The sequence below is a fragment of the Leucopleurus acutus genome (assembly GCF_964270905.1).
Source record: "Leucopleurus acutus genome assembly, chromosome: 2".
NCBI classification, from domain to species: domain Eukaryota; kingdom Metazoa; phylum Chordata; class Mammalia; order Artiodactyla; family Delphinidae; genus Leucopleurus; species Leucopleurus acutus.
Window position 1 is genome coordinate 53,328,830 of NC_139143.1, and position 27,820 is coordinate 53,356,649.

The 27,820-nt window shown below is 39.6% G+C and overlaps 1 protein-coding gene across 1 annotated transcript in view; it reads left to right on the forward strand.

The window, feature by feature from the left end:
- Positions 1-351: 351 nt before the first annotated feature.
- NIBAN1 (niban apoptosis regulator 1) overlaps positions 352-27,820 on the forward strand; it is a 161,562-nt gene continuing 134,093 nt past the window's right edge. Inside the window, exon 1 of the mRNA XM_082833491.1 lies at positions 352-462. Within this exon, the coding sequence (XP_082689617.1) occupies positions 408-462 (55 nt within the window). The 5' untranslated portion in view covers positions 352-407. The remainder of the gene's footprint in view (positions 463-27,820) is intronic.

Consider the following 27,820-nt stretch of genomic DNA (forward strand, 5'->3'; position numbering starts at 1 on the left):
TGGAACTGCACCTCGTGAAATGTGAGGGGGAAGGTTCCAGCTCACAGAGGTTTCCAGTCACTAGGGAAATTGTCCTCTTACCCCAAGGTGAAAATAAGAAGCCAGAGATGAGAAGAAGCGGGAAGTAGTCCTTCCAGACCAGACATCCCCTCGGAGCTTCCCAGTGAAACGAAGGCGGGAAGACAGCCCCGGGCCAGCCCACAGATCCTCAGAGGGCGCGGACCCGTAGGAGGCGCCCGAGAAGGCCGCGCCTCTTGGAGGAAGTTTGCCCTTTAATTGCAGAGCTCAGATCTCCGTCTCATCAACTTCCAGGAGCGGGCAGCGGGCGCCGACGGGAGTGTCAGTCCCTCCCGCCCAGGGACTGGGTCGGGCAGCCGCGGCGTTCAGCGTTCTCCTGCACCGTCGCCATGGGCGGCTCGGCCTCCAGTCAGTTGGACGAGGGCAAGTGCGCCTACATCCGAGGTACGCCCGCCGGGGGCTTCCCGGGAGCGCGACGCCCGTCCGCCCGGAGCCTTGCGCCAGGCTGGGACCCCGGGCACTGGCCCCAGAGGGGGCGACCCGACCGGCGTCCGCAGCGCCCCTGCCCGCCACGACCGGCTTTCCACCGGCGTGCGCGGGGATGACAGGGGCGCACGGGACGCTCAGCCAGGGTTCCCGCAACCGGACGGCAGCTTGGCCTGAGCGCCCTGGCCCGGGTGGGGTGCGGGGCAGCCATGGCGAAGGGGCTGGGGGTGCTTAGGGAAGCGCCGCCGGGCGGTTGGGAGACGCAGGTGAAGGTTGTGGAGAGGAGGACCACCCAGCTGCCTCCACTCGGGCCGCTTCGTTGTCTGTTCTGCACATCCCGCCCCCCGCCCAGCAACACCTCGCCGTCCTGTACCTGGCATTGGACTCAGTTCTGAGCTCTTTCTGAACTTGCCGCAGAGAGAACAGTGGGGATGTCCCCTCGCTTCTAGAGATTCCCCTGGGGATTCCCGGCATATAAGGCAGAATTTCCCTGGCCTGGTTTTGTAAGACGCAGCGTCGGCCACAGCTTTACTTGAGCTTCATAGTGTCACTTGTGGGATGATTTCATCAGAGGCAGAAAGGACAATGTCATCAGGCCCCCAGGTTGTGCGGTTCCCTTCTCTTCCCGGAGGTGAGAGGTTGGGGAAAACCGAAAGAGGAACACTGGCATATTGGGTAACAGTTGCTAAAATTGTTTATGGGGAGAAACTCATTCGAGAGCCTTTCTGGAATATAGTGATACAGTAAAGAGTGTGAGGCAGAAGAAAACAAAACCCAAACTGAGCTGCAACTGCAGGAAATCATGATTCTTTATCTCCTGGGTGTAACTGGCCTCTTTCTCTTCCCTCCCCCGCAAACCTTGCCGACAACCACTACCTAACAGTAGGTTATCTTGTGAATTTAGTTTTTCTGGCTTTAGAAATACCTGCTAAACTAGGTATTATACTCTAGGTTTCACCCTAATTCTGCAAAAAAAAGTTCTTTCTGGTACCTCTTTCTGGCCCCTGAACCATTTCCTAAGAGGAAAGCATTTATTTAGTGTCTTTATTCCAAATTTGCTTTCAGTCACAACATTTAAAACCATTTAAAAAGGATATCAAATTAGGGCACTTGAGAGCAATTTAACTGATTTTCCAGACTTCTGCTCTGGTGCTTTGAGAGGTAGAAGATCATCAACAACCCCTACTGTCAGGGAATAAAACTTGGTCAGGTATCCCTTTGCTGTTGTTTATTTTAAATGGGGAAAAGATGGATGATTTGTTTATATGAGAAAAAGAGCTAAACCAAGTCTGCCTTAATCTTACAAATTTGGCTACATGCTTGTTATTTACACCAATGGTTAGGGGACTGAAAGAACAATGTACTAGAACGTTGTGAGAAGGGGCTTGCATTTAATTATTAGCAAAATATGTTTATGGCATTTATTTTATAAAACTTGGTTTCACTGAAAAGCATAGAAACATCAAGTTGCAGCATGGCATCTACGGTAATCAGTGGAAGTCCCGCAATGTGAGGGGGTTAACTTGCTTGAAGAAGACTTCATGGTTATCATGGATGTTGCTGCAGACGCAAGCATTGTACTCATGTGATAAGAAAATGTGTTACCTTTTTCATTCTGAAATTAAATTATGACATACAAAAATATGAGCTAGCTAGTACACAGGAAGGACTTGTAATAAATGCATTCTGAATGCATAAAACTATAAGCAGATTGTGTGACACTCATTATATCCTCTAGTCTTGTGCAGTTATATCTCCTCATTATTTGTTTGGGAGGGCACTTTCAAGGTATGTAGGGGTGGAGGGAAGAGAAGAGTTAAAGTTAGAATACCTCCAGAGAAAATGAGAAGTTGCCTCATTTGAGAATACTAGTCTTGCCAAAAAGAGAAAAGAGCACTGGAAAAATGCATGGTGTTGTGAATTGTTAGTGCATGAGCAAAAGAAGTTCATGAGGCTGTGATTCCTGATGGTTTTGAAGCCCCAGATCCCTGAAAAAAACCATAACCCTGTCTTCACTGCTTTGCCCATCCGTTAGCCCACAAATATTCTCAAGCTTTGATTTAATTGTGAGCAGAACAATTGAAAGTATGACAGTAAAGTTTAAGCACGATTTTATAACCTTTCTCATAAAGTAGCCGCCAGTGAAATATTATAGATTTGAAATCTCCTGTAGCTGAGAAAATAACTTTCTTTCAAGCTTTATAAACTTTGCCAACATGGAGAATAACTAGTCAATACATTTGGAGTGAATTTTGCTAACTTAATCTTGTACGTGTTATGAGCAGCTGTATTGCTAGTAGGCTAATGATTCTGTATCAGCACTTACTTTTGGCCAAATCATTTAATAGCTGCCACTTGGTTTGTGTGCCTCAAAACTTTGTATTATTAGTGATCTTTGTCCCATGGATATTTTGAAAGTACATTACTTCTTAAGATTTGGTAAATCTCTAAGTAAAGGGGCACCAGAAGTGTTAAAGGAGTTACTTCATTTCTAAAGATGTTAGTTTTGAAAATCAGTACCGCGCTCATGTTTCTTAACAACAGAATACATTTTGGGGATGTGTCTAGAAGTCTTTCAGTAACTTCCCTTGATGAGATGTTGCTATTAATAAACAATACTAAGACCAGCTTGTAATCACATGGGTAGTGTCATCTGTTAGCCGTCAGGAATGCTTTTAGCAGTGACCTAAAAGGATCTTGCTTTAATGAGAAAGAAAGCTCATAAAATCCAGGCATCAGTGGTCAATTTAGGGCACTTTTCTCTTTTCCTGCCCTGTGTTTTTTTCCTTTTAAACTTTTGGTATGCCTAAAAGTGAACTACAGCGTCAAAAAACACAGCGTTTTCCTGTTAAAGCAATAATTTTATTTCCTTTAAAAAATTACCATTGAATTGTTGATGAATCAAAAGAAAACAAACTTGAAAACTCTCTCACATATGTCCTGTGGAGGGTCGGAAAAGTACTGGAAAATCAATGCTGCGGCTGAGAACTGAGGGATACTTGGGTTCTTGGGGTGGGCTGGGGGATGCTGGAGGACACCTCTAGGCCTGGTAGCAGCAAATAGCAGTCAAGAAAACTGTTCTTCTCCTAGACTGACTATCACATTGTCAGCCACACCTCACCTGTAATGCAGCTTCCTCTGAAATACTCATCAGTGATCTGATGCTTATAAAGGAAGAAATGAGTTTCAGCTTAAAAACAACATGTATTTCTCTCAGAGGAATTTTCTCATATTTATACCATAAGGGTTAACTTAGGTGGCTGTATGTGAAATTTATGCTGATGATAGTGTCTGGAGTAAAGGCTCCCTAGACCAGGTGAATGGAAGATAGGGAGTTTGCAGTCTCCTCAACCTAGATGTGTAGTTATTAGTCCACGCATTTGCTTGTTCTTCAGCTGTGATTTGTTGGTAGGAGATGGGCAAAAGAACTGGTCTGATGTAAGCTCAGAGTTCAATTTATCTCTAGTAAAAGTACAGTTGACCCTTGAACAATATGGGGGTTAGGGGTGCTGACCCTCCGTACTGTCGAAAATCTGTGTATACTTATAGTAGGCCCTCCGTAACTGCGGTTCCTTGCTGTCCACGGATCCACATCCACGGATTCAACCAACTGTGGATCATGTAGCGCTGTAGTATTTACTATTGACAAAAAGTAAGTGGACGCACGGAGTTCAAACCCATATGTTGTTCAAGGGTCAACTGTATATTGTAATGGAATTTTAGGATACAGAGTGTGGTAGACACCATTAGATGCCAACCCAGCATCGTTTCCCCATTCCTCTTTCATAACAGAGCCCCAGTTTTGTTAGGGCAGCCCTCTGTTTCAGAGAGGCTAGCCCCACTTATGGCTTCTGAGAGATGGGTGCTAGTTGGTCTATGCCTATCATGGTGGTGTGTTCTTGTCAGTGATTGCAGTTGACCCTTGAACAACATGGATTTGAACTGCATGGGTCCACTTATATGCAGGGTTTTTTCAATAGTAAATTCTGCAGTACTATATGATCCACAGTTGGTTGAATCTGGGCATGTGGAGCCACAGATATGGAGGAACTGCAGTTATTGAGGAACGCATATATGGAGGGCCAACTGTGCAGAGGGGGGGCGCCTCTCACACCCATCTCCCCGCTGATGTTCAAGGGTCAGCTGTATACAAGGCATGGGATTGTGATGAAATCTGGCCACTGAAGCTTTTTTTTTTTTTTTGGCTGTGTTGGGTCTTCGTTGCTGCATGTGGGCTTTTTTCTAGTTGTGTTGTGGTGCGTGGGCTTCTCATTGTGGTGGCTTCTCTTGTTGTGAGCACGGGCTCTAGGCGCGTGGGCTTCAGTAGTTGTGGCACGCGGGCTTAGTTGCTCTGCGGCATGTGGGATCTTCCCAGACCAGGGATCGAACCAGTGTCCCCTGCATTGGCAGGTGGATTCTTAACCACTGCGCCAACAGGGAAGTCCCAGTCCATTGAAGCTTGAAGGGAACTTTGCTGGCTGCTTCTAAGAAAACTTTCTTCCCTTTTCAAAAGGAGACAAAGGGAAGAGATGTATTCTCTCCTTCTTTTGGATTTTGTTGCGTCTGAAATGTGATGCCTGGAACTGCTGTTTTTATCTTTAGAGCAGGAGGGGCACTAGCTTACGACATAGGCAACATCTGGAGCAGTGCCAGGCTGAGGCAGTCTCAGAGAGGAGAAGCTGGAGCCCAGCAAACCTCGCTGATTGCCTGCCCTACTCTTGAGTACATCTTGTTATGATAGATACTAAGTCCTCTTTGAGCTGGGCTGGTAGAGACTGCTAGTTATCCCCTAATATAATTCTCTCTTGCTTTTTAAAATAATAGAACTTCCAAATGTTAGCTGGCCACACGAACTCCTAGAATAAAGATATTTCCCAGTCTCCTTTGCAACTAGATAGGGTCATGTAACTGAGTTTTGGCTAATGGGATGTAGGTAGAAGTGCTGTATGCAGTCCCCAGAAAGTGACCTTAAAGGGAAAGGGTGTGCCTTTCTCTGTCCTGTCCTCCATACTGCTGGCTAGATTGCGAAAGTGACTGGAGCAGCCATCTTGGACGATGGCTTGTCCTTCAAGAAGGAATTCATGCAAAGTGGAATAAGTGGACAAAGGAGCCTAGGTTCCTGAGGACTTCATGTAGTAGAACTTACATACCAGCTTTGGACTACTTACCTCTGGACCATAATAAGGGAGAAATAAACTTCTATCTTACTTAAGCTAGTGTTATCTGTGCTATTACTGTTATCCACAGTCAAACTTATCCTAACTAATATAATTTTCTTCTGTTATTTATGGCCCAAAGCATTCTAGCCAGTACACTAAGTGCTGCCTTATTAGGTCCCCCTCAAGAAAAATTAATCCAAAGAAAGTAGGAAGTGGGTAAGAATTATCCCATTAGTATTTGTCTCAGTTCCTAATTTGTAGAAATAAATGGGTTCTCCTAAGAAGTGAGGAATTGCAGTGCCTCAGGTGGGAAGAGAAGGGACAGGAGAAAAGAAGAAGGAGAGGGCCCTGTGTAAATAATGCACAAAGATATATTGATCCCGTTATGTTTTAATTTAAGAAATGACAGTCTACTAGTGCAGCTGGCAGGAGTTTTGCATTAGGAAAACTATTGCAGATTAGGAATTTCTGGTGGCAATTATTACTTTCTACTACCTTTAGTCTTTGCGAATGGAGATCAAGACTTTGGGAATTTAATGTGAATTGAGGTTCTTAGATTCATCAAAAATAAAGACCCTAGGCTGAGACAAATCAATATTTTCTCCCGTGCTTTTGGAAGAAAGAGTGATCTTCCCTCTTTGGTCCCAATTCATGTTCTGATGAACGCATAGAGTCAGATGCCAAATCAAGATCTGGTTTTGGTGAAACACTTTTTTTTTTGCCTATGGACATTGGCTACAAGAGGATCACTTCATCACGGGTGCTTTAGTAATGGTAACTCCTAGAAGGACAGTAGTGATTTTTATTTATTTTTGCTGTGGACTACTGAGCTGATTATGGTTTTACTCTGTTGTTCTCTGGAAAGATCTGAACTGGGTTCCCAGGTAAAAAGTGCAACAGGAGGAGCAGAATTTGTGACAGTAGTTTCTAATTTAATTAAAATAAATGTACTGTGAAAGTTTTACAAAATATGCAACGTGCATTATGACAGTGAATTTTAATCTCCTAATCAGAAATTATAGTATTTTTGATCAGTGAAGCTAACTAACACCATTTTAAGAAAAAAGGTACATACAAGTTTGCCTTGTGAAATGAAAAATGAAGTCAGAGGTGAGGATAATAATGAAAAGGAAGACAAAAGAATAAAAGAGCACAATTCATCTGCCACAGTCTGTTAAAAGCACTTTAGTAAAACATATGACATGAGGGCTGAAATTCTAACAGTTCCAAACTAAAACACACACACACACACACACACACACACACACACACACACACAATCCCAAATGCAATACAGATTTTCTCCTGTGAAACTGGAAAATTCATTTTAAAAAGAGACTAGCAAGTTGCTGCCAATAAGAAATTGCAGGCCAGCTTATAAAAGTGCCTCTTTTTTCTTTTTTTTGGTACTACATGTTTTTTCTCACTTACAGGAGAGAAGAAAAGATTTAGATATATGAAAGAAATTAATTCAGTTTTGCAAATTGCAAGGTCTAAGACCCAAAGAAGTTTATACTTCTATGCTTGGTGTTGTTTGGATATTGCTGTAGATAGGATCAGAATAAATCAATAGTTTTTTACTAGGAGGCTTGAAGTGCTTTTTAAAAAGTCCATAGTCTGAAGGAATTTTGGAAAAAGAGTAAAAGTTTCTATGCCAAACCATGTGGATTTTTTTTTCTTTTATTTAAAAATAAAACATAGGCTTCAAAACCATGCAAAACAAATGCATAGCTTAGTGCATCATTACAAGGCAAATGTCCTGTAGCCACCACCCAGGTCAAGAAATGGAAGGAACTTTACTAGCCATCCCAGAAGCCTCCATGTACCCCATCCCAATCTTAGACCCCTTTGTCTCTCCAAAAAAAAACTACCCCTGAAGATACTGGCTCCTAAAAGAACTATTTATTTCCTCGCAGTTCTGCTATCTGCCTCGGATTCCACTGGGTGATTCTACTTATTTCCTAGTAGTCAGTCCTGTGAGTCCATTCAACTGGCAGATTGGCTGGTGGCTGGTCTGAACTTGGGTAAGCTGTCTCTCCAGGTGGACTTTCTACATGGTCTTTCCAGTAGGGTCCTGAACTTTTAAAATGCTAGGTCAGGGTTTGCAAGAATGCAAAAGCTTCTAGACGCTGCCAGAGCTTCTTATGGCTTAGCCTTAGGACAGCACAGTATTACTCTGCCACATTCTATTGGTTAAAGCAAGTCTCAGGGCCAGTTCAGATGCAAGAGGAGAGGACTCCACAAAGTCATGAATACCATGAGCTGTGGTTCGTTAGGGGCTGCCAGTGTAACAGATGACCACATTACTCATCCTAGATTTTATAGTAATGACTTTCTTATACTTCCTATAGTTTTATCACCCAACAATGCATTTTTAAACACTATAGTTTAGTCTTGCCCATTATAAAGATATCTTTTTAAGTTTCTTTTAATCTACAGGTTTCCCTTACGTCTCTGACTTTTACTTGCAAATGATCTGTTGACAGATCTGGGCTGTTGACAGATTGGACATGTAGGGTTTTCCGCAGTCTGGAATTTTTTCATGGCGCCGTTCCACGCATTTCTCCTGTACTTTCTACAAATCGACAGAGATAGTGAGATGTGATCAGACTGAGGATTAATACTTTTGTCAAGGCTACAGGTGGTGCTGTGTTCTTCATTTGGAGGCACCTAACATTTGGTTGTCTCTTTTTGTGATGTTAGCGGTTATTGATGCTCATTGCCAGGACACATTAATTCACTGGGATTGAAGAATGGTGATATTCTAATTATGTCACTTTGTTTTCACTTATTAGCTGGAATAGTTTCATAGAGTGATACTTTCCTTATTTACTATTTGGTTGCCTCATATGATAGATAGTTCATATAGGAAAGGCAGGATAAAAACCTTACCCTTTCATTTTATTTACCAGTTTTCAAGATAATTTGTTGGTTTCCTGTCATCCCCTGAAGGTGATCAATTAACTTAAAAAATATCATTGTAAACTTACGAATTCCATTGTAATTCTTATCCTTGTTGAAGCCCAAATTTCCCATCATTGGCAATGAAAGCCTCTTCAAGTTGGCTCCTGAGTCCTTTTGAAATTACCCTAGTAGTATTTGATAGCTTCCTTGCCTTCCAGTAGTAAGTCAAGATGTTCTTGGTTCATCATATTTATTTCCTATTCCATACTTGGAATAAGCAATATCTATAAGAATCCCTGGTTTCTTTTAGTGGAAAATGGTATTCAAGAAGACAGTTTGCGCCTAGAGAGGCTCATTGCTATGACTGGGTTGGCCATTGTTTCTGGACCTTTTTAGTGGACAGAACTGTGAAAAAAAAGGTATATCTCCTACATTATATTTTTATCTCCTTTTTCTTGGTTCTCAAAGGCACAATAGATGGTAGAATTAAATATCCTCAAATTGTTATCTATGTTATCCCACTTAATATATACAACTATTTCAGAGAATAATGTGAATACTACCACCATCAATTATGATTGTAGAAAAATGTTGAACAAGCTGATTTAAGAATTAGTAACAAAATTTTTGTATATGCTATCCCAATTCTCCCCCAATTTTATTTTATGATTTTACTATGTCAGGGCATATAACCATTATATTATATTCTTTTTTTCTCATTTAATCTTTTTTTCCAAGTAAGTATTACTGAAGACATCAGTCCTTATGTTGATGTCTCATTGGTGTTTGAAGCTCATTATCTAGTAGATTTCTCAAGTAGAGCTCATGGGAACGTAAAGAAACATGAAGGTAGGACTAATTTAGTGGCTCAGCGATATCATCAAAGGTCAGCTTATTTCTATCTTTCTACTCTCTGTGGGCTAGCTCTCCTATGGTTGAAAGATGACTAGAGTAGCAAAAGATATCACGTTCTTCAGTAAAGCAATGTCCCAGAGGTCGAGAAGAGGACTGTCTATTTTGTGAGTCTCTTTATAAGAACAAACCTTCTCCAGATGCCTTACAAGCAGACTTGCCTTTATATCCCACTGATCAGAACAGGGTCACACATTCTTTCCTAAGTTATTACTGGCAAGAGTATGGAATTATCATGATTTGGTTAGACTAATCCAGATTCACCCCTGCCTGGGGCTGGGCCCTATCCTCACTGAAGCACATGGCTATAGGGACACCTGAACAAAATAAGGCTCACTTGGCAAGGAAGAAGCATGAATGGCTATTAAATGGTAAGTAAGCAACATTACGAGTTTTGATAAATGTTACGAATGGAGTAAAAAGGGTATTGAGACAGAAAACTGATGGTAATGATAGAGCAAGGAGATGAGATATACTTAAGATATAGTGCTCAGGAGGATGGGGAAGAATATTTGGAGTAGAGAGAACAGTGTATAGAAAGGGAAGAGGAGAAGGAACCTGAAGGAATTGAAGAAAGGGTGGTATGGGTGGAATGTAGTGAGCACGAGGGAAAGGTTTTTCATGGAGGGGATTCCTCATAGCACTTATTACTAACAGACATAAAATATATTTATTTGTCAGTTTTTTATTGCCTGCCTATCAGCACTTTCACCTCCACGAAAGCAGGGTCTTTGTATTGAGAGATCAGTGTCTGGTATATGGTTTGTTACCAATAAATATTTGCTTAATAAATGAATGAAAGGAGAAAAAAAATTTATAGTGAATATCCTAAAAAATGAGAGAAGTATTGAGTTTGGAAAACAAGTTCAGGATGCAATGAAGAAATGACAATAATAGAATAAGAGATATCTCTTGGAAATTAAAAATCTAATGATCAAGAAATTTAAAAATCCAATCGTTGCTCTGGAAAACAAACTTGAGAAAATCTTGGAGAAAATAGAACAAAAACATCTAAATATGGAAAATAGAAGAGGCAATAATAAAAAAAATCCAAGGGTCAATCCGAAAATTTCAATATCTGACTTACAGAAGTCCTAGGAAATAGAGAACAAAGAAAATGAAGAGGAGGGCTTCCCTGGTGGCGCAGTGGTTGGGAGTCCGCCCGCCGATGCAGGGGACACGGGTTCATGCCCCGGTCCGGGAAGATCGCACATGCCGCGGAGCGGCTGGGCCCGTGAGCCATGGCCGCTGAGCCTGCGCGTCTGGAGCCTATGCTCCGCAACGGGAGAGGCCACAACAGAGAGAGGCCCGCATACCGCAAAAAAAAAAAAAAAGAAAATCAAGAGGAGAAAATTAGCAAAAAAATAATACAAGACCATTTTCTAGAATAGAAGATCATGTGTATCTGGTTTTATAGAGTCAATTCCTGGCACTCGTCCAGGGCTGGGAATAGTTTACATTCCCATCATCCAAAACAGAAAGACCTTAAAACAACAACAACAAAATGAAACAGAAAGACCTTCTATTACATAGGACATTGTAATAGTGAACAGAAATTAGCACTAGACGTTAACACTGGTCTGGACCTGTCTAATAAAATATGTAAAAAGCAAACCTCAAAAGGATCACACTGATCCTAAGTAACTTAACTGCATGCCTGAACAAAGTCCAACATTCTTTATAGCAATACAATTAAATATACGTTCAACAATGTAAAATTCACAATACCCAGAATCTGATCTAAGATTACCAGGCAAATGAAGAAGCAGGAAAATATTCATAACTCAAAGGAAAAAAATCCGTCAATAGAATGGATTTAGGAATTACAGACATGATGAAATTAGCAGACAAGGATGTTAAGACAGTTTTTTATAAATATGTTCCATTTCCTAAAGTAGAGGAATTTAAATTGTACTATTTAAATTTAAAGCAGGTAATTTTAGAGCATAACTAAGACCTGTGCATATCAACTGGGATGTCAATTCTTAACTAAAAATGATAACTTCTGGTCTGAGGAATGATAATAATAATAACAACATTAAACACTAATATTTATTGAGTGCCTACTATGTTCCAGGCAAGCAAATTTCTCAGAGGATAACCAATGGAATATCAAATGTTCTTCCAGAAATTACAAATCTTGTCCACATAGCTTTTTCTTGTCCACATAGCTCCTTTCTGATGGAAAGGAGCATCAGCGTGATAAGATTTGAACAGTCACTTATTAACTTTAAATGAGATAAGCCAGTAATTTATCCCTTGAAACGTTTACTAAACCTTTGATTCCGTATCTTAACCCCAAATGATTTGACTATTTTTTTGAAGTGAATATTTTTAGTGGATGAGATTATAAATAGCTTAATCCAGAAAGTAAAATTTGTCTAAATGTTAGCAAAACATAGTAGGGAATTTACAAATAGGTGAAAGCAGGCATAGTAGGTCACTTTAAATTAACTCTAATAAAATTGTGCCTTTAAACAACTTCTTCATTGTAAAAGAAAATATATTTGGGAAGTAAGGCACAAAAGATTCATAAATGGAGCTTTCAAATTTGAAAAATAGGCGTGATAATCTCCTGAGGACTTGCTGAATCTGAAGCTGGATTCTCTGAAGATTTTGGATCTGTCAACTGGCAGTGTTCAGTTTCTCACATGTAAAATGGGGACAGCAGTAATGCTCAGTGAAATAAAGGAAGGTCAGAAATGAAGGTCATATAATTCTGGAATTTCCCAATCCTACTATTATGATAATCAATTTCTTTTTTACTATCAGGAACAGCATGAGGCTTTCCCAGAGTAAATAATTGGCTTTCAGACACTGCTGAATAATACCTATCTCCCACATTTGTTCTGTAGACTAATTAATGTTTCAGAGTGTTTAAACACAATGCCTCTACAGAAGCAATGGCATTATAATTTGTTGGGACACTCTAGTATTGTAATTAGTACTAATTAGATTCTTTTCAACAGCTTGTTGAATGTACAAATTACCGCATCTAGGGTATTCTGCTTTATTTATTCATCATGAAAAAGTCAGATACGATGATTTAAATAGGAGCCTTTAAACAACCGTTCTCAAGATTCTGCACACACCTCTCCCCTCCAACCAGGGGAGGGTAATAGCAAGACACCCTTCTAGGAAATGTCATAGGGAGAGTAGTCCCAGTGACGTCCCAGGAGTCAACTCACGCTGGCTGGGCATCCTTCCTAATTCAGAGTTCAGTGACATCATATTGGTAGTTTAAAATCAGCCATGGGGGGGCTTTCCTGGTGGCGCAGTGGTTAAGAATCTGCCTGCCAATGCAGGGGACACGGGTTTGAGCCCTGGTCCAGGAAGAGCCCACATGCCGTGGAGCAGCTAAGCCCATGCACCACAACTACTGAAGCCCGTGTGCCTAGAGCCTGTGCTCTGCAACAAGAGAAGCCCCTGCAATGAGAAGCCTGCGCACCGCAACAAAGAATAGCCCCCGCTCGCCTCAAATAGAGGAAGCCTGCGCGCAGCAATGAACACCCAAGCAGCCAAAAATAAATAATCCATGGGGGGGGGTCCTTTTCTGTTTTTTTTGAGACCCAGTTTACCAGCTTGTAACTGCCAGTGCCTGTCTCTTCAGTGTATGGAATCTGGTCACAGTTGTAACCAGTTGGCATTGGCCTGAAGCCACATTTCAGTTGTACATTAGAGTGGGCTAACTGCTGAAACTAACATTCCTCAAATCTCAGTGGCTTGACATGATAATGATTTATTTCTCACTCATTACACAACCCAGTGTGATTTGGTGTGGGATAGAGAAGGGGGTTGGGGTCATTCAAGGACCCAGAGTCTTGCCCTCTAGTGCATTGTGCCATGGAGCCTTTTGGTAGTCTGGTGAAACCTAGGGACCCCTTCTCAGAATAATATTTTTAAATTTAAAAAAGTACACAGGCTTACAAAAGAAACCAATTTTATTGAAATACAGATATCGAAATACATTAAAAATCTGTGACATAATAATATATGTGCTTCTTTATTAATGCAGTGAATGACAAGGTCTCGTGGTGGGTCTAATAACTGCTGTCACTTTGATGAAGTGCTATTGTATGATATTCAGTTAATGAAATGTGCTAAGAAGACATCTGTGATCTCTGTTGAGGATGAGGTCACAAGTACTGTTAAATTCTACTGTGGTTTGCTTACATTCATAATTGAAGGAAATGCTGAATTTGAGTTGAAAGTTAATAAAAATAAAGTTGTTATTTACCCTCATTCAATTTTTGGACTCCCTGAATTCTATCTGAAGATTCCATAAACATCCATAGACCCCAGATTAGAAACCCCTGATCTGGTGGCTCCATTATTCTTATGGCCACATAGATCTTAATGGAACACCTGCATATGTCTAGATAAGAGAAGAGGGACAGTGGTGAATTAGGTGCAAACATTTTATCAGGCCTGGAGGTGGCATACATCATTTCTGTCTAACCCTTGAATTTCCACATGACACAGCTTCCTTCTGTATCTTTCCATTTGGCAATTACCATCAAAAGTCCAATCCCTTTGTTGATCACATCTTCCCTTGCATCTCTTTAATATGCTGACCCTAACATTTTAATGAATAGCTTTTCTACTTTAAATGTAATTTCACTTTGAAGATAAGCTATATCTTTATCTTTAGGTAAGAAAAGCTCAAGCCCTCTAAACTTGACTATTGAGTACTTGAAATATGGCTGGTCCAAATAAAGATATGATGCAAGTATAAAATACACATCAGGTTTTGAAGACTTAGTACAAAGGAAAGAATGTAAAATATCTTAGTAATATTATTTAATAGCAATTACATATTGAAGTGATACTATTTTGGTCCTTCTGGGTTAAATACATATATAAATAAAATACATTAAATATAAAGTAAAATTAATCCAATCCATTTAAAAATTTTAACCTGCTACTAGAAAACTTCAGGTTACATTTGAGACTCATGTTTATGGCTCACATAATTCTTTTAGGCTCCTACTCTTGAATAAAGATTCACAGAACTGCAAGGGACCTTAGAGATAAACATCTAACCCAATCACTTTATTGTGATCTGAGAGCCTGAGTTGCTCCTATCTGCATAGCTAGTAATGGCAGATGTGGGACTGGAACTCAGGTCCCCTCACTTCTGGGACAGAGCTCTTTTCATAGTCCATGGTATTTCAGTCAAACCAAACCAAACCAAAAATCTCTAACTTTAAGTTTCCAGTCCATACCAGAATATACTCTAATTCATAGTTATACATAAAATCCTGAAAATGGCAAGTTTCTTCTTTCAATCTGATGTCTTGTTCAGCCCCAGGTTTAAAACTTAAGTACAGCTTCCTCTTGCTACTGAAGAATTGCAGGCACAGGTGGGCAGACAGACTGGCTCGTACTTGACTTCCTCCCTCATGATCCCATATAAAAGAAGCCCTGAGATCATTCTTCCCCCCCGTATTTCCCTCTGTTGAATGTTTAAGCTCATAAAGAAATGCTACACTATTCTCATCTCTTTTGGATTTTGTCTTAAAGGAATGGAAACATTTGGAACCCTAGTGCTTAACATGATCACCCCTTTCTTCCAGCCAGGAGGGAGCACAGTGGAGAGCAATTAAAAGAACTAAATGGTGGGCTTCATTTTCTTTTCTCCCATTTTCTCTTCTTGGCTCCCACTGTGGATTCTATAGCCAGATTTGAGAGGATGTCTTAAGTCTTTGCTGACCTTTTTGTTCCAGAATATTCCTTCCCCCGGGTTTTTTCCTTCCTCCAGCTCCTTCTCCCTCTATGATGCCCCAATTTTCATAGGATCACATTTGGGCCATTGTGTATTTAAATAATATTTTAGATAAGAGTTTAGACCAAAAAACCCTTACCTTAAATGACGCATTGCCAATAAATCATTTTTCCCCTTTTAGGAATTTAAGAAAATGTAAGTGCTTCTTGAATCATATAATTTGCTGTTGCAATTGAAATAAATAGTTCCCTTACACAACACTTTTTGGAAAGTATTATGTGTCACCTAGACTCTGGGATGTCTCTAAACTTGCATTTCTCGGCATTTTCAGTGGTCCCTAGAATTGTAAGTTCTGGAAGAGCCATAAGGAATGCCTCTTGCCCCATGACAACCTGGTGACCCACTTACCAACATGTTTCATGTCTTGGCACTTCCTCTCTTCAGTATTGTTCTGTAGCACTTTCATGAGAAACTCTTGAGGCATACCATAACTACTTTGCTTATTTCAGGTCATCACAGTTATTGACGTCAACGAATGTCTGAGAAAGAGAGCACAAACTCTTAGTGTCTCTGTACGGTTTTTATGAAAATATTTGACGTCTTGAGATGTGTTGAGAGCCAAACTCATTGTTTCTCTAGGGATATTTTTTCAACTTTGCATTGTGAATTAAAAGGAGAAATGATATATTTTGCAAATGAGTGTAAGACGTTTAAGTTTAATAAAAATTTTCAAAATGGTATTTATAATATGTATCTGTTCCATTTTTCAGGGAAGTGGACAAAATAAAATGAACTTACAGAGCAGATAAATCCTTATAAAACTTTCATCAGACATGTTACCTCTGCAGCTTTTGTGATTCAACAGAACATTGGCTCTGCAGGCAGACTACTAGTTCAGGTTCTGGCCCATCACTTTCTAGCTGTGCAAGCTTTTAAAGTTACCTAACTTCCTCTGACCTTCGTTTCTTCAGTGGTAAAATGGGGATCATAGTACTGCCCCAGATGGAGGCTGTAAGGATTCACTGCACTAATCCTTGCAAAATACTTAACACTCTTAGGGACTTAGACTCTCAACTGTTAGCTGTTTTATCATTTACAATAGTTTATCTTATTTGTTCTAAAACCAAAGTAAAAGGTTTTAAATAAACTGTACAGCATATAGAGTTTTTTCCCTTAAAATCCTTAGTCAGCCAGTTAGAACCAGAACTGAACCGATGCCCATCTTCTGTAATTCATGGAGTTGAGACTACGGCACGCGCCATACTCAATAGAAAGCATGGACTTTAGGGACAAGTGCATGACGCTTGGTGCAGAAGAACTTGTTTGAGTCCTGGTTCTAACACTTACCATGTGACTTTGGGCTTGTCTTTAGGCCTCAGTTTTCCTATTAGTGAAAGAAGTCATATTATTGATTAAGTCTCACTAAAGAATCTTACTTAGGATGAACTTATAAAATGGCATGGAACAGACCTATTTCTTCTGGTGAGGCATTCACTGTGTATCTTTCCTTTTAGTCATCAAAGAGAACGTGCCCTGTTTCATGAACTGAGATGAACAAAACACACTAAACTGCTCTTGAGGGACTTTATCATGGAGGTATTGGTGGGGAAAAATAAACAAATAATTAGATAATATGTGGTAATGAGTATTTTGAAGAAACATAAGAACAGAAAAGAGGAGGGTGTGATAAGGGCTGCTACTTCAGAGAAGGGGCCAGGGAAGCCCTTTGACATTTGAATGAAGTGCTAGAGTGGGATACAGGAATATCTGGGCGGGATACATCCTGGGCAGAGGGAAAAGCAAGTTCGAAAGCTTTGAATTTGGAAGGGAGCTTATCCTGCCTTAGGAACAGCAGGGAAGCCAGTGTGATTAGAGAGGAATGAGCAATGAGTGCTAATGGAAGATGGAGGGCAGGGGGTAGGTGGGGCAACATCACAGAGGGACTTGCAGGCTACTATAAGGACTTGGGCTTTTACTCTGAATGAGAAGAGACACCATGGGGAGTTTTGAGCAGAAGGGTGAAATAATCTGATTTCTCTGACTCCTGTGTAGAGAACAGACTGTAAGAGGGAAAAGGGAGAAAGCTGGAGGTTAGTTAGGAAGCTAGATCTGTGATCCAGGTTAGGGAAGGCTTGGACTAGGGGGTAGCTGGAGGTAGTGAGTAGTAGTTGCGTTATAAATACATTTTGAAGGTAGACCTGCTAGGATTTGCTGATGAGGTCTGTGGTATAGGAGGAAAAAAAAAAGTGGCTTCAAGGACACCTCCAAGATTTCTGACCTGAGCAACATAAAGAATGGAGTTGCAACTTACTGAAACAGGGAAGACTGAGGGAAACACATTTGAGAGTGAAGAGTTCATTTTTGGACATGCTACGTTTGAGATCCAAGTGGAGATATCAGATAGACAATGAATGTCTCCTCTAATAATAACTGTTGTTTTGTTTGTTTGTTTTAAGATTTTTATTGGAGTATAGTTGATTTACAATGTTGTGTCAGTTTCAGGTGTACAGCAAAGTGAATCAGTTATACATATGCATATATCCACTCTTTTTTAGATTCTTTTCCCATATAGGTCATTACAGAGTACTGAGTAGGGTTCCCTGCGCTCTACAGTAGGTCCTTATTAGTTACCTATTTTATATATAGTAGTGTGTATATGTCAATCCCAATCTCCTAATTTATCCCTCCCCCGCCTTAACCTCCTGGTAACCATAAGTTTGTTTTCTACGTCTGTGACTCTGTTTCTGTTTTGTAAGCCTTTAATTACCTGCCAGGCACTATGTTAAGAACTTATACACATTATCTCATTTGAATCCTCACAATAACTTTCTGAGAAGGTACTATTATCATGCTTATTTTGCAGATGGTAAGACTGAGGCCCAGAGAGATTATGTCTGTGGTTAAGGTCACATGTGTGTTATTTAGTGGATGGAATTCCCTCTGAAGCCAAGGCCCTGCTCTTAACAGTGTCACTGTATTGCCATGACAGGAAGAGGCTGGGCTTCAGAATAACCTAATTGAGTTCCTGCTCCCAAAAGGAGTTTGCTGTATGGCTTGATATCAGTTGCCTCGTCCTCTTTTTGTCTTAATTCTCATGGATACCTTGAAGGTTGTTGAATTCCAGTCAGAAATATCATTTATTATTTAAGAGCAGAAAGTTGCTGATGATACATATATTTATAATATATTTTACTTCCGAGATTACAAATAATTTTAGTGCCAAATTCTATAATTTCAGAAGAGCAGTAAGAACTGTCATCTAATGAAATTATTGTTTTCAAAGGAAATAAGCTTGGATGCTGATTTATGTTCATTATTGTCCTCTTTTACTGCTGAACTAGGAATTTGGTCATGAATTTTCCTTTCTAGCATATCCTAATCTGAAACCAGCTTCTTAATTTGTGGTGCTACTGAGCAAGTGAAATTTTTCCATCTATATATCATGATAGCCTTTAGATGAACAAGCAGAAGTGTAATCATGATGTTCTCATTTCCATAAGCATCTCCCTGACAGGTCATCAGATATCTTTATTGTTCTTGGGTACATTTCGTGAGCTGCTGAAGGCATACATAATCATCTCTAGTAATTCATCTTCTTACCTAGGTTAATGGCCCCTAGTATATATCAGGAGAATGATGGAGCGAAAAGGCAGTGTGTCCATGGCCTGCCTTCTTAAGAATGTGGAGTAAATTACAGTGGGGAATAAATTACGTTACTCTTTCTTATTATTCAGTTATCTTTTGCAAATTTCATCTTACGAGGCTAAACGGTGCTGGATGACCTGAAAAAAAAATTGTGCACCTTTTCACCAACAGGCTCAGATTCCTTGTTCAGCATCAAGCTAATAGGTGGTCAATCATGAGACCATCAACTTCTAAATTAATGAGGATTCCTCTTCACTGGTAACCTTGATCACTCCCCTATAACCCTTGATTTTAAAAAACTATTTTGGAGATAAAGCAGATATAAAAATCATTCTCTTGGGGACTTACCTAGTGGCGCAGTGGTTAAGAATCTGCCTGCCAATGCAGGGGACACGGGTTTGAGCCCTGGTGCAGGAAGATCCCACATGCCTCAGAGCAACTAAGCCCGTGCACCACAACTACTGAGCCTGCGCTCTAGAGCCTGCGAGCCACAACTACTGAGTCCGTGTGCCACGACTACTGAAGCCCGTGCGCCTAGAGCCCATGCTCTGCAACAAGAGAAGCCACCGCAATAAGAAGCCCACGCACCGCAACAAAGAGTAGCCCCCACTCTCCGCGACTAGAGACAGCCTGCGCACAGCAACGAAGACCCAATGCAGCCAAAAATAAAACTAAACTGCAAAAGAAAAATCATTGTCTTGATTGAGTTGTTTTAAATAAACACTCCATTGAATTCTCTCTTTATTCCTTCTTTTTTGGCCTCCACTTAATAATGATGATGGCAGTAGTGATGGTGATGGTTGCTGTCTGCCTGGTGGTGCTACAGCCGTATATGTGGCTGGTCTGTGTCAGAGCAGGGACCCAAACTCAGTTATACATAATTTCCTACAAGTATTATCATCCCCAATTTCCAGATTACGAACTGAGACTTAAATTCTAACTTGTGATTTTACACTTGAATAGGTGCAATTCATGCCCCTTAGCATCATCCTAGTTCAGTTTTCGTAGTTACTCTGAAGGACAGCATTATCACAAAATTAATCACTGCTTCATTTTGGGAGAGAAGTGCAGTGTGCCATCTCTGTGGATCGTATTTCGCATGCAAGTCTGTCTACTGCTACTCCACATTATGCCACAAACAATTCTCTACTCACCAAATGTTCTTCTAAAGCATGTTTTATTGGCTGTGGATGATATCAGCTTCTGTAAATTATATCCTATAATTTATTTAACCATTCTCCTCTGTGGGACATGTCATTTTCATATTTTTATTATTAAAAATAAATTTTTAGTGAACATCCTAATGCATTAATATTTATGTGCATCTCTGATTATTCTCTTAGAAGTACTTCTTGGGTGTCAAAGAGTGTGAAAAAATTTTAAATTATAGCTTTAAAACAAAAGGCATAATAAATGCACAGTGTATCACCCACACTGAATTTCTGGCAGTAAGTAATCCGAGCTCTTGGGAGGAGAAATTTTACTTATGCATTTTCCTACCCCCTTTGTATTCCATGGTATGTGTCCTCAAAACTTAGTTATTGAATGAAATGAATAAATAATTGCATTGAACTGGAGTTAACTGAATCTCCAGACCTTTTTCAGACAGAAATGTATCTGAATCTAAGCACCTTTCTAAGCACCGTGTATACCTAAGTATCTCTTGAAAAAAAATTCCATAGGCATATTTAATAGTGATTATTGTATTTGGCAATTCTTATTTTTAAGGATATTTTCTTCTTGCTGCATATTCTTGAATATCTTGATGGTACTTATCCAGGAGTAGGTTGAATAACCAAATAATCTGAGAGCTCTTTTTCCATCCCCATTATTTTTCCACTTCACCATTATTTGAGGGCATCACTGTATATGTCCCATAGTTTAAGGAGATTATGGTAAAGGAATAAACATCACCTGCTTACCCCTTTGGAAGGGAATTTAAAAGTTATTAAAGGTCATCTTATGCTTGAATGCCCTTATAAGGCTGCGAGGAGCTTTCAATACCTCCAGTAACAGGAAACTCATTATCTCCTACAGCCAATCTATGCGTATTTGGATTATTATTTTGTTAGTGAATTGTGCTAGAACTGAATTCTTCCTAGTTTCCACCCTCTGCCTCTTGGCTCACACTTAGCTCCTGGGTCAGGCCCTCTGCCACCTCCTTTGCCCAGCCCCAGCCAGTTCTCCCTGGTCTTTGGCCTTTGGTCAGCGGTCAGGCTCCTGTGTATATAAGAAGGGATATATTATAACACAAAGAAATATATTCATTATTTTTTTTTAAATAAGTTTATTTATTTTTGGCTGTGTTGGGTCTTTGTTGCTGCGTGCGAGCTTTCTCTAGTTGCGGTGAGAGGGGGCTACTCTTCGTTGCGGTGCATGGGCTTCTCGTTGTGGTGGCTTCTCGTTGCGGAGCACAGGCTCTAGGCACACGGGCTTCAGTAGTTGTGGCACATGGGCTCAGTAGTTGTGGCTCGTGGGATGTAGAGTGCAGGATCAGTAGTTGTGGCACACACTTAGTTGCTCCACAGCATGTGGGATCTTCCCAGACCAGGGCTCTAACCCGTGTCCCTGGCATTGGCAGGCGGATTCTTAACCACTGCGCCACCAGGGAAGTCCTATTCATTATTATTATTATTATTATTATTTTCGGTACGCGGGCCTCTCCCTGTTGTGGCCTCTCCCGTTGCGGAGCACAGGCTCCAGACGTGCAGGCTCAGCGGCCATGGCTCACGGGCCCAGCCACTCCGCGGCATGTCGGATCTTCCTGGACCGGGGCACGAACCTGCGTCCCCTGCATCGGCAGGTGGACTCTCAACCACTGCGCCACCAGGGAAGCCCTATTCATTATTTTTTAATAACTTTAAATGGACTATAATATATAAAAATATTGAATCACTATGTTGTACACCGGAAACATATAATATTGTAAATCGACTATACTTTGATAAGAAAAAAAACAAAAAGAAGGGAGCTCTCAATCTGTAAGAACCTAGGATTCAAACCCAGGTCTGTGTGGTCAAAGCCAGACATCTTTTATTTTGGTAAAGTGTACATAATACAGTATTTATCATTGTAAACATTTATAAGTGTACAGTTCAGTGGCATTAAGTACATTCACAATGTTGTGTAACTATCACCCCTATCTACATACCCAAAACTTTTTCATCATTCCCAATGCAAACTCTGTGCCCATTAAATAATAACCTCTATTCTACTTTCTGTCTATGAATTGCCCATTCTAGGTACCTCACTGAAGTGGAATAATACAGTATTTGTCCTTCTGTATCTAAAGCCAGACCTCTTTTTACTACAGCACCTAACTTCATAGCATCATTTGCTATTACTAATGCATTTTGCCTGTATAAATTTTCTTAAACTCATTTAATTCCGAGAGCTGCCGCATTTTTACAAAGATCTCAAAAGTTTTGACTGCATGTCAGTTGCTCCAATAGAAAGCAGGGCAGGAGAAACAATGCATTTCTTTGTCTTGGACTCTAAACTCATCTTTAGGCAATTTCTCCTTTCTGTTGTACCAGATTCCCTTTTATAAAAATATGAAGAACGGAGAGAATGAGCCCCCCTCCCCCATAGCAGTCATTCTGGTTTTGATCCTGCTTTTTAAAAGAAGTGCTTCTATTATTTCCCTAATAAATTTGATAGTTGCTTTTAGTTTGCAACAGATACTATTTATGATCTATTTTTTAATTTTGAAATTTCAAACTATCCCATTAATATTGACTCTATTAGCTTTGTTCTAAAATTAAGCTCAAAGTCCTGTAGATTGCAAAGTCTGCATTCATGCTTCCTCTTTTCATTTTTTGAGAATCAGATCTACATTTATCCATTCAACTCTTCCAGCACCTCTACTGCTCTGCAACAGTTTAACAATCTTTTTTTGTTTGTTTGTTTTTGTTTTTGTTTTTTTTTGTTTTTGGCTGCACCACTTAGCATGCAGGATCTTCATCGAACCCATGCCCCCTGCAGTGGAAGGACAGAATCTTAACCACTGGACCGCCAGGGAAGTTCCAACAGTTTAGCAATCTTAATTGTGAATTTTCTCAGTACACTGGATTGTAGTTATTTTATAGTGTTCCACTGCTCACTTTAAATCTCTTTAACAATCTTGGGCTTTCTTTTTCTCTTACCATATTTAGTCTACTATTTTAAGTCCCAAAATCATTCTTCTTGGAAGAGAAGACTAGGACAAAAATAATAGTGGAGCAGTTGTTTCTCTTTGTTATTCCAGCAACATCACGGCCTTGGTGCCAGACGTCGGGCTTATCTCTTCCTGATATTCCTTTTGTTCCTAACATAACTAAAAGAACCCTTTTTGTTGTTCTTATAAATTATAGGTCTCAATCTATCTATTTTCTTATCCTAGGCTGTCTAAATCAGAGGTCATGATAGAACTATGTAGGAACTCCCATCATTTCCCTTGGTGGAATCACTATCTGTGATTGTATAGACAGAATTACAGACTATGTGGGCACGTAGGTGCCACTCAACCCTCTTTCAGGGTCTCTTGCCCCAAAGTCTTGGTTCTGTTTCTTTTGCAGTCTGCCTTACAGAAGTCCAGGTTTTATCATCATGTTTTCAACCACCCTCTACCTGGCTATCAAGAATGCCTTTTATATGTTGCTGTTGGAATGGAGTGGAACTATTATCAAAAACAGTGAAAATAGAAAATTGTAACAAGATACATGTACTTTGAATATTGTATTTTAACTTAAAATATATTAATGAAACAAATATATTCATTCCCCAATCTTTGACATAGGGCAAAAGTTTTTTTTTTTGTATCATCAGTAATTTTTTATCATCTATAATTTCTGTATCATTTATAATTTTTATAATCTTCAATTTTGAGTTCCTTTGAGTTGGGTAAGATCTTGTAAAGAAATCTGATCACAAAATCCATCTAGGTCCATTTTTTGTGGTTTTTAGGTTTTCAAACAGTGTTTACTGTTGAATTGCTTTACACCTAATTTAACAACAATTCTCATTAGAACTCTATCAAAACTTTCCCAAACATTTGACTTAGTTAACAACAATTATTTTCTTTTTGTACTAATATTTAGTCAGTTTGTGTAATATTTAATTTAAATTACTTGTCCACAATAGCCAGTACAACTGGCATGAATAGGTTTGGAAGGAAACACAACAGATGTTTGATAAGCACACAGCTTGGCAGGTGAAGTGGAGGTACTAGAGGGTAGTCTGTCAAACCTGAGCCCTGGGATTCTGTGAATCAGCAAGTGTGTTTTATGAAGAGAGTGAAAAGCCTTGGGTGAGTGAAGGATGGTTAAGAGGGCTTTACATGTGATACAATGGCATCATTGCCTTCATCCAACTTTCTTTATTTTACTTCACTAGCTGATATCTTGGTTGTTTAGAATAAGATTCAAGTAGCAGTTCCCCTGGTTACTGCTTCTCTTTATAGAAAAATAAAGTTGCTATCCAGTACAGGCAGTAACTTGTCAGACATTCTGTTTTCAGTTTAGAGTCTCCAATCAAATGTTTGGGTAGTTGAAGTTTCCCATCACAACTCTTTTTTACCTCTGTGCCAGCACTGTAAACTAAATTAGGAACACATCATCCATTTCTTCCATTTGGCCAGATAGTCTGTTAATATGGATTTCATCAACAAGATGATATCTTTTCCTCTCATTTAATCCTCATTCAAATGCTTTTTCATCACCCTTACGCCCTAGGTTCATGGATGTTCACACAGATGATAAGTGATATTTCTTTAGCACCCTTCCTTACAGATATTTCTTTGGAATGCTACCAACTCCTAGTAATTATTATGAGATTGTATTTACCATCTTACTCTCCAATTCCCATGCTCTGTTCTGGTCCCGTACAACAACTATGAGACCCTTGAGAGTGTCATTTTGGGAACTTTTCCCTATTGTTTTCTTATAGGAGTCTCATGGCTCCTCCTGAACTATTCTTCATTTTCCCATGGCAAGACTGCAGACATTTCTGGCAATTGGTTTCATGATTTTGCATGAATATTGCTTTCTTTTTTTCTTCCATATTCAATTTAAAGACCACCTAATAGTCTCCAAGACTTTCTTCCATGTCCTCATGAGAGGTACTCCAGCCCTACCCAAAGTCCATCATTGTACTGCATAAAGTCATCAAACAGAAAATGACATCCTGTTTGCTAAACACCTCTTCCTAGTAAGTTCACTTCCTTAATATTCTCACTTTTCCAAAGTCCTAACCATTGAAAGGAAGATGTGTGCGAATCCCACTTGTACTCTTGGGTCTTTTAGTCTCCAGCCTGGGACTTCTTAGATGACGATGATGTTCCCTCTGTCTTCAAGCATTCATTCCCATGAAGATGCAAGGACTGAATCCTGGGTTAATGGGGCTTAGTATGTTTCAGTAGACTATTATATTCCAGAACTAGTCACCAGAAAGATGGACGGCAAGCAAGATTGACTTTGTCTTGTCTGCACAGAGCCTTTAATACCCCCAACAAAGAGTGATAATCATCACCCACCCTTTTCCTCCCAGGGCGGGTAGCAGGTTTCTTTATTCTAGTGGTGCTTGGGTATCTTCTGGATGTGACTCGGTGCTGCACATACACAAAGACAGAAATCAGCAGTGGCTGTAGAGGTAACTATATAGAAGTTGCTACACAATGTGGTAGAGATAAACGTAGTAAATGTTTTCTCCATATTTCTTTTTGGAATTTCATCCTACCCTCCCTACCTTCCTTTTTGTGGTAAGTTTCAAATGCTGAGCTTTCTTTTTTTCATTTGGAGCATAATCTTCCACAGTGAACTGTACTCTTTTGTATCACCTGCATTGTTTAACATAGTGTGCTAGATAATTTAGCGCTTAATAAAGATTTTTTAAGTTAATTAATTCATAAAGAGCCCACTAACTATATGAGCAAAGATTTTGGAATCCACTTTTGAACAGTAATTTGCAGTTGCTGGGTTATTGGTTTTGACTTGCTACATTGCATTTTCTTAGCAGGTTGCAAATATTCAAACCTCAAGATATGTGGTCAACTTCTAAACAGTATGGATGTTTTTTTCTGTGTCATTCAGCAGTAACATTTGCTAGCTTCATTAACAAACTTTAACTACAACCTTTCTGTTTCCATTAAGAAAATAGAATTTTCTCTCTAAGAAATGGCTTTGATGCATTGGTATCATATTCAAGTTGCAGTGGTGTGGGGCCTACATTAATTCCAGAGAGTCACCATTTTAAATATTGAATTTAAGTCTGAGCTAAAATATTAATAAAATTTAGATGTAATCTCCTCTTTTCCTTTTCTCTTTCAGGACAAGCCCATTATTTTTCCATTTGTTGGCCAATGCAGGCTTCCCACAGAACTCATTCTGGTCTAATTTTGTAACTGAAAATATTAGTGATGCTAGCTTCAGAAGGATTCTTCTCAGACATCTAAATCAAAATGTCTTGACTTAGAGCCAGAGAATTTAAAGTGGCATAACTTTGTGTCTATATACCTTTTTCTGGTATCCAAAACTTTCAGCATACTGTTAAATGGGCCTGTGACCCAAAAAGCTTAACCATTTTTCTAGACATGTTAGATTACAACAAAAAGTATCACTTTCTCTCAAAAATAAACGAAACAGCTCACATTCTCATTGATGTTCTTATCTTCACGTTTCTTTTTCTTGTTTTGGGTTGAGGATTTTTCTAAAACATCACTGATTTTCAAGTCACATGGAGGTGCCTTCTCATATTTGATGTGACACATCATGGGGGCTGGCTGTTTTGTTAGTGCACAGAGTTACAGAGCTTGAGTATGAGAGACTGTTCCCACCAGTCATTACCTTGGTTCTACATGTGGACAGTTAGTCAAGCATATCCCTGGAGAGCATCCAGGAGAAATGTGATTCTTTTAAAAATGGCACTTTTAAACATATTTTTACTGCACATCTGTCTGAGATTAAAGTTTACCCATTAAATTTATTTGTAAAGATTTCTTCCAAGAGGTGATAAAATTCAAGGCTCCTGTCTATTTCCTCCTGTGCTACAGATTTTCTCTAAAGCTGAGTGTTGTTGTATTTTATAACCTGCAAAATGCATCTCCTTTTTAAAGCTGAAAACAGCCAAATGGACTTTAAAAAGCGTAACTTTAATGCACACAGGAAGTGCAAAGATACAGTGGTTACTATGTTCTCTTTCTGATAGTTTACTGTTGTATTTCTTGGCCTACCCAGCTTTCATTATGAACTCTATAGGCTCCCTGAGAAATTATTCTACAGATCAATAATTTTTGTGTATTTGAATCAATGATAACTCAGGGACCTCAGGAGACTTTAAATTGTACCAGTTAATTTGTTTTTGTAAACTTCAGGCCTTGTAGGTACTATGCATTGTCTTAATATAGTTTCTGTTATTGGGCTGCGAGCTATGGGAAGTTGAGTCAAGATTGGTCCTCTATTTTAACATTCTTGTATTTCAGCTGTCTTTGTATCCTTCCCTATTAAAAATTTAAGTTAAAAACTTCAAAAGTTCCCCCTTCTCCTGAGAACTATGAACATCCTTCTTATCAGAGACTCACACGCCCTCTGCACTTCCCTGTTTGAGCAACCGACCCTATAAACCTAGCTGTAACCTCAAACACTTTAATTACAGACTTGGCTATCATCACTTACACTATTGTACACCTTTTTAGGTCCTAGAGACACAATTCATGGTGAGACTAATATCTTTACACAACCTCTTTCTTAAATAGAATTGGGAAGACAAGATCTGAATTAGGAGTGAGGAGGTCGGAGAGCTGCAAAATGAATGGCTGAAGATTTGCTACAAATTAGGGCAAATATAGTCTCCTTCATCTCCCAGCAGCAGACCTTAAGCCAAATTATAGATGCATCTCTGAGAATGTTGCAGGAACATGACAACAGACACAAATCTATGATATCATTTAGCATGGGACATAGGGAAGCACTTCTAATTGCTTTTAAGTAACCACAGT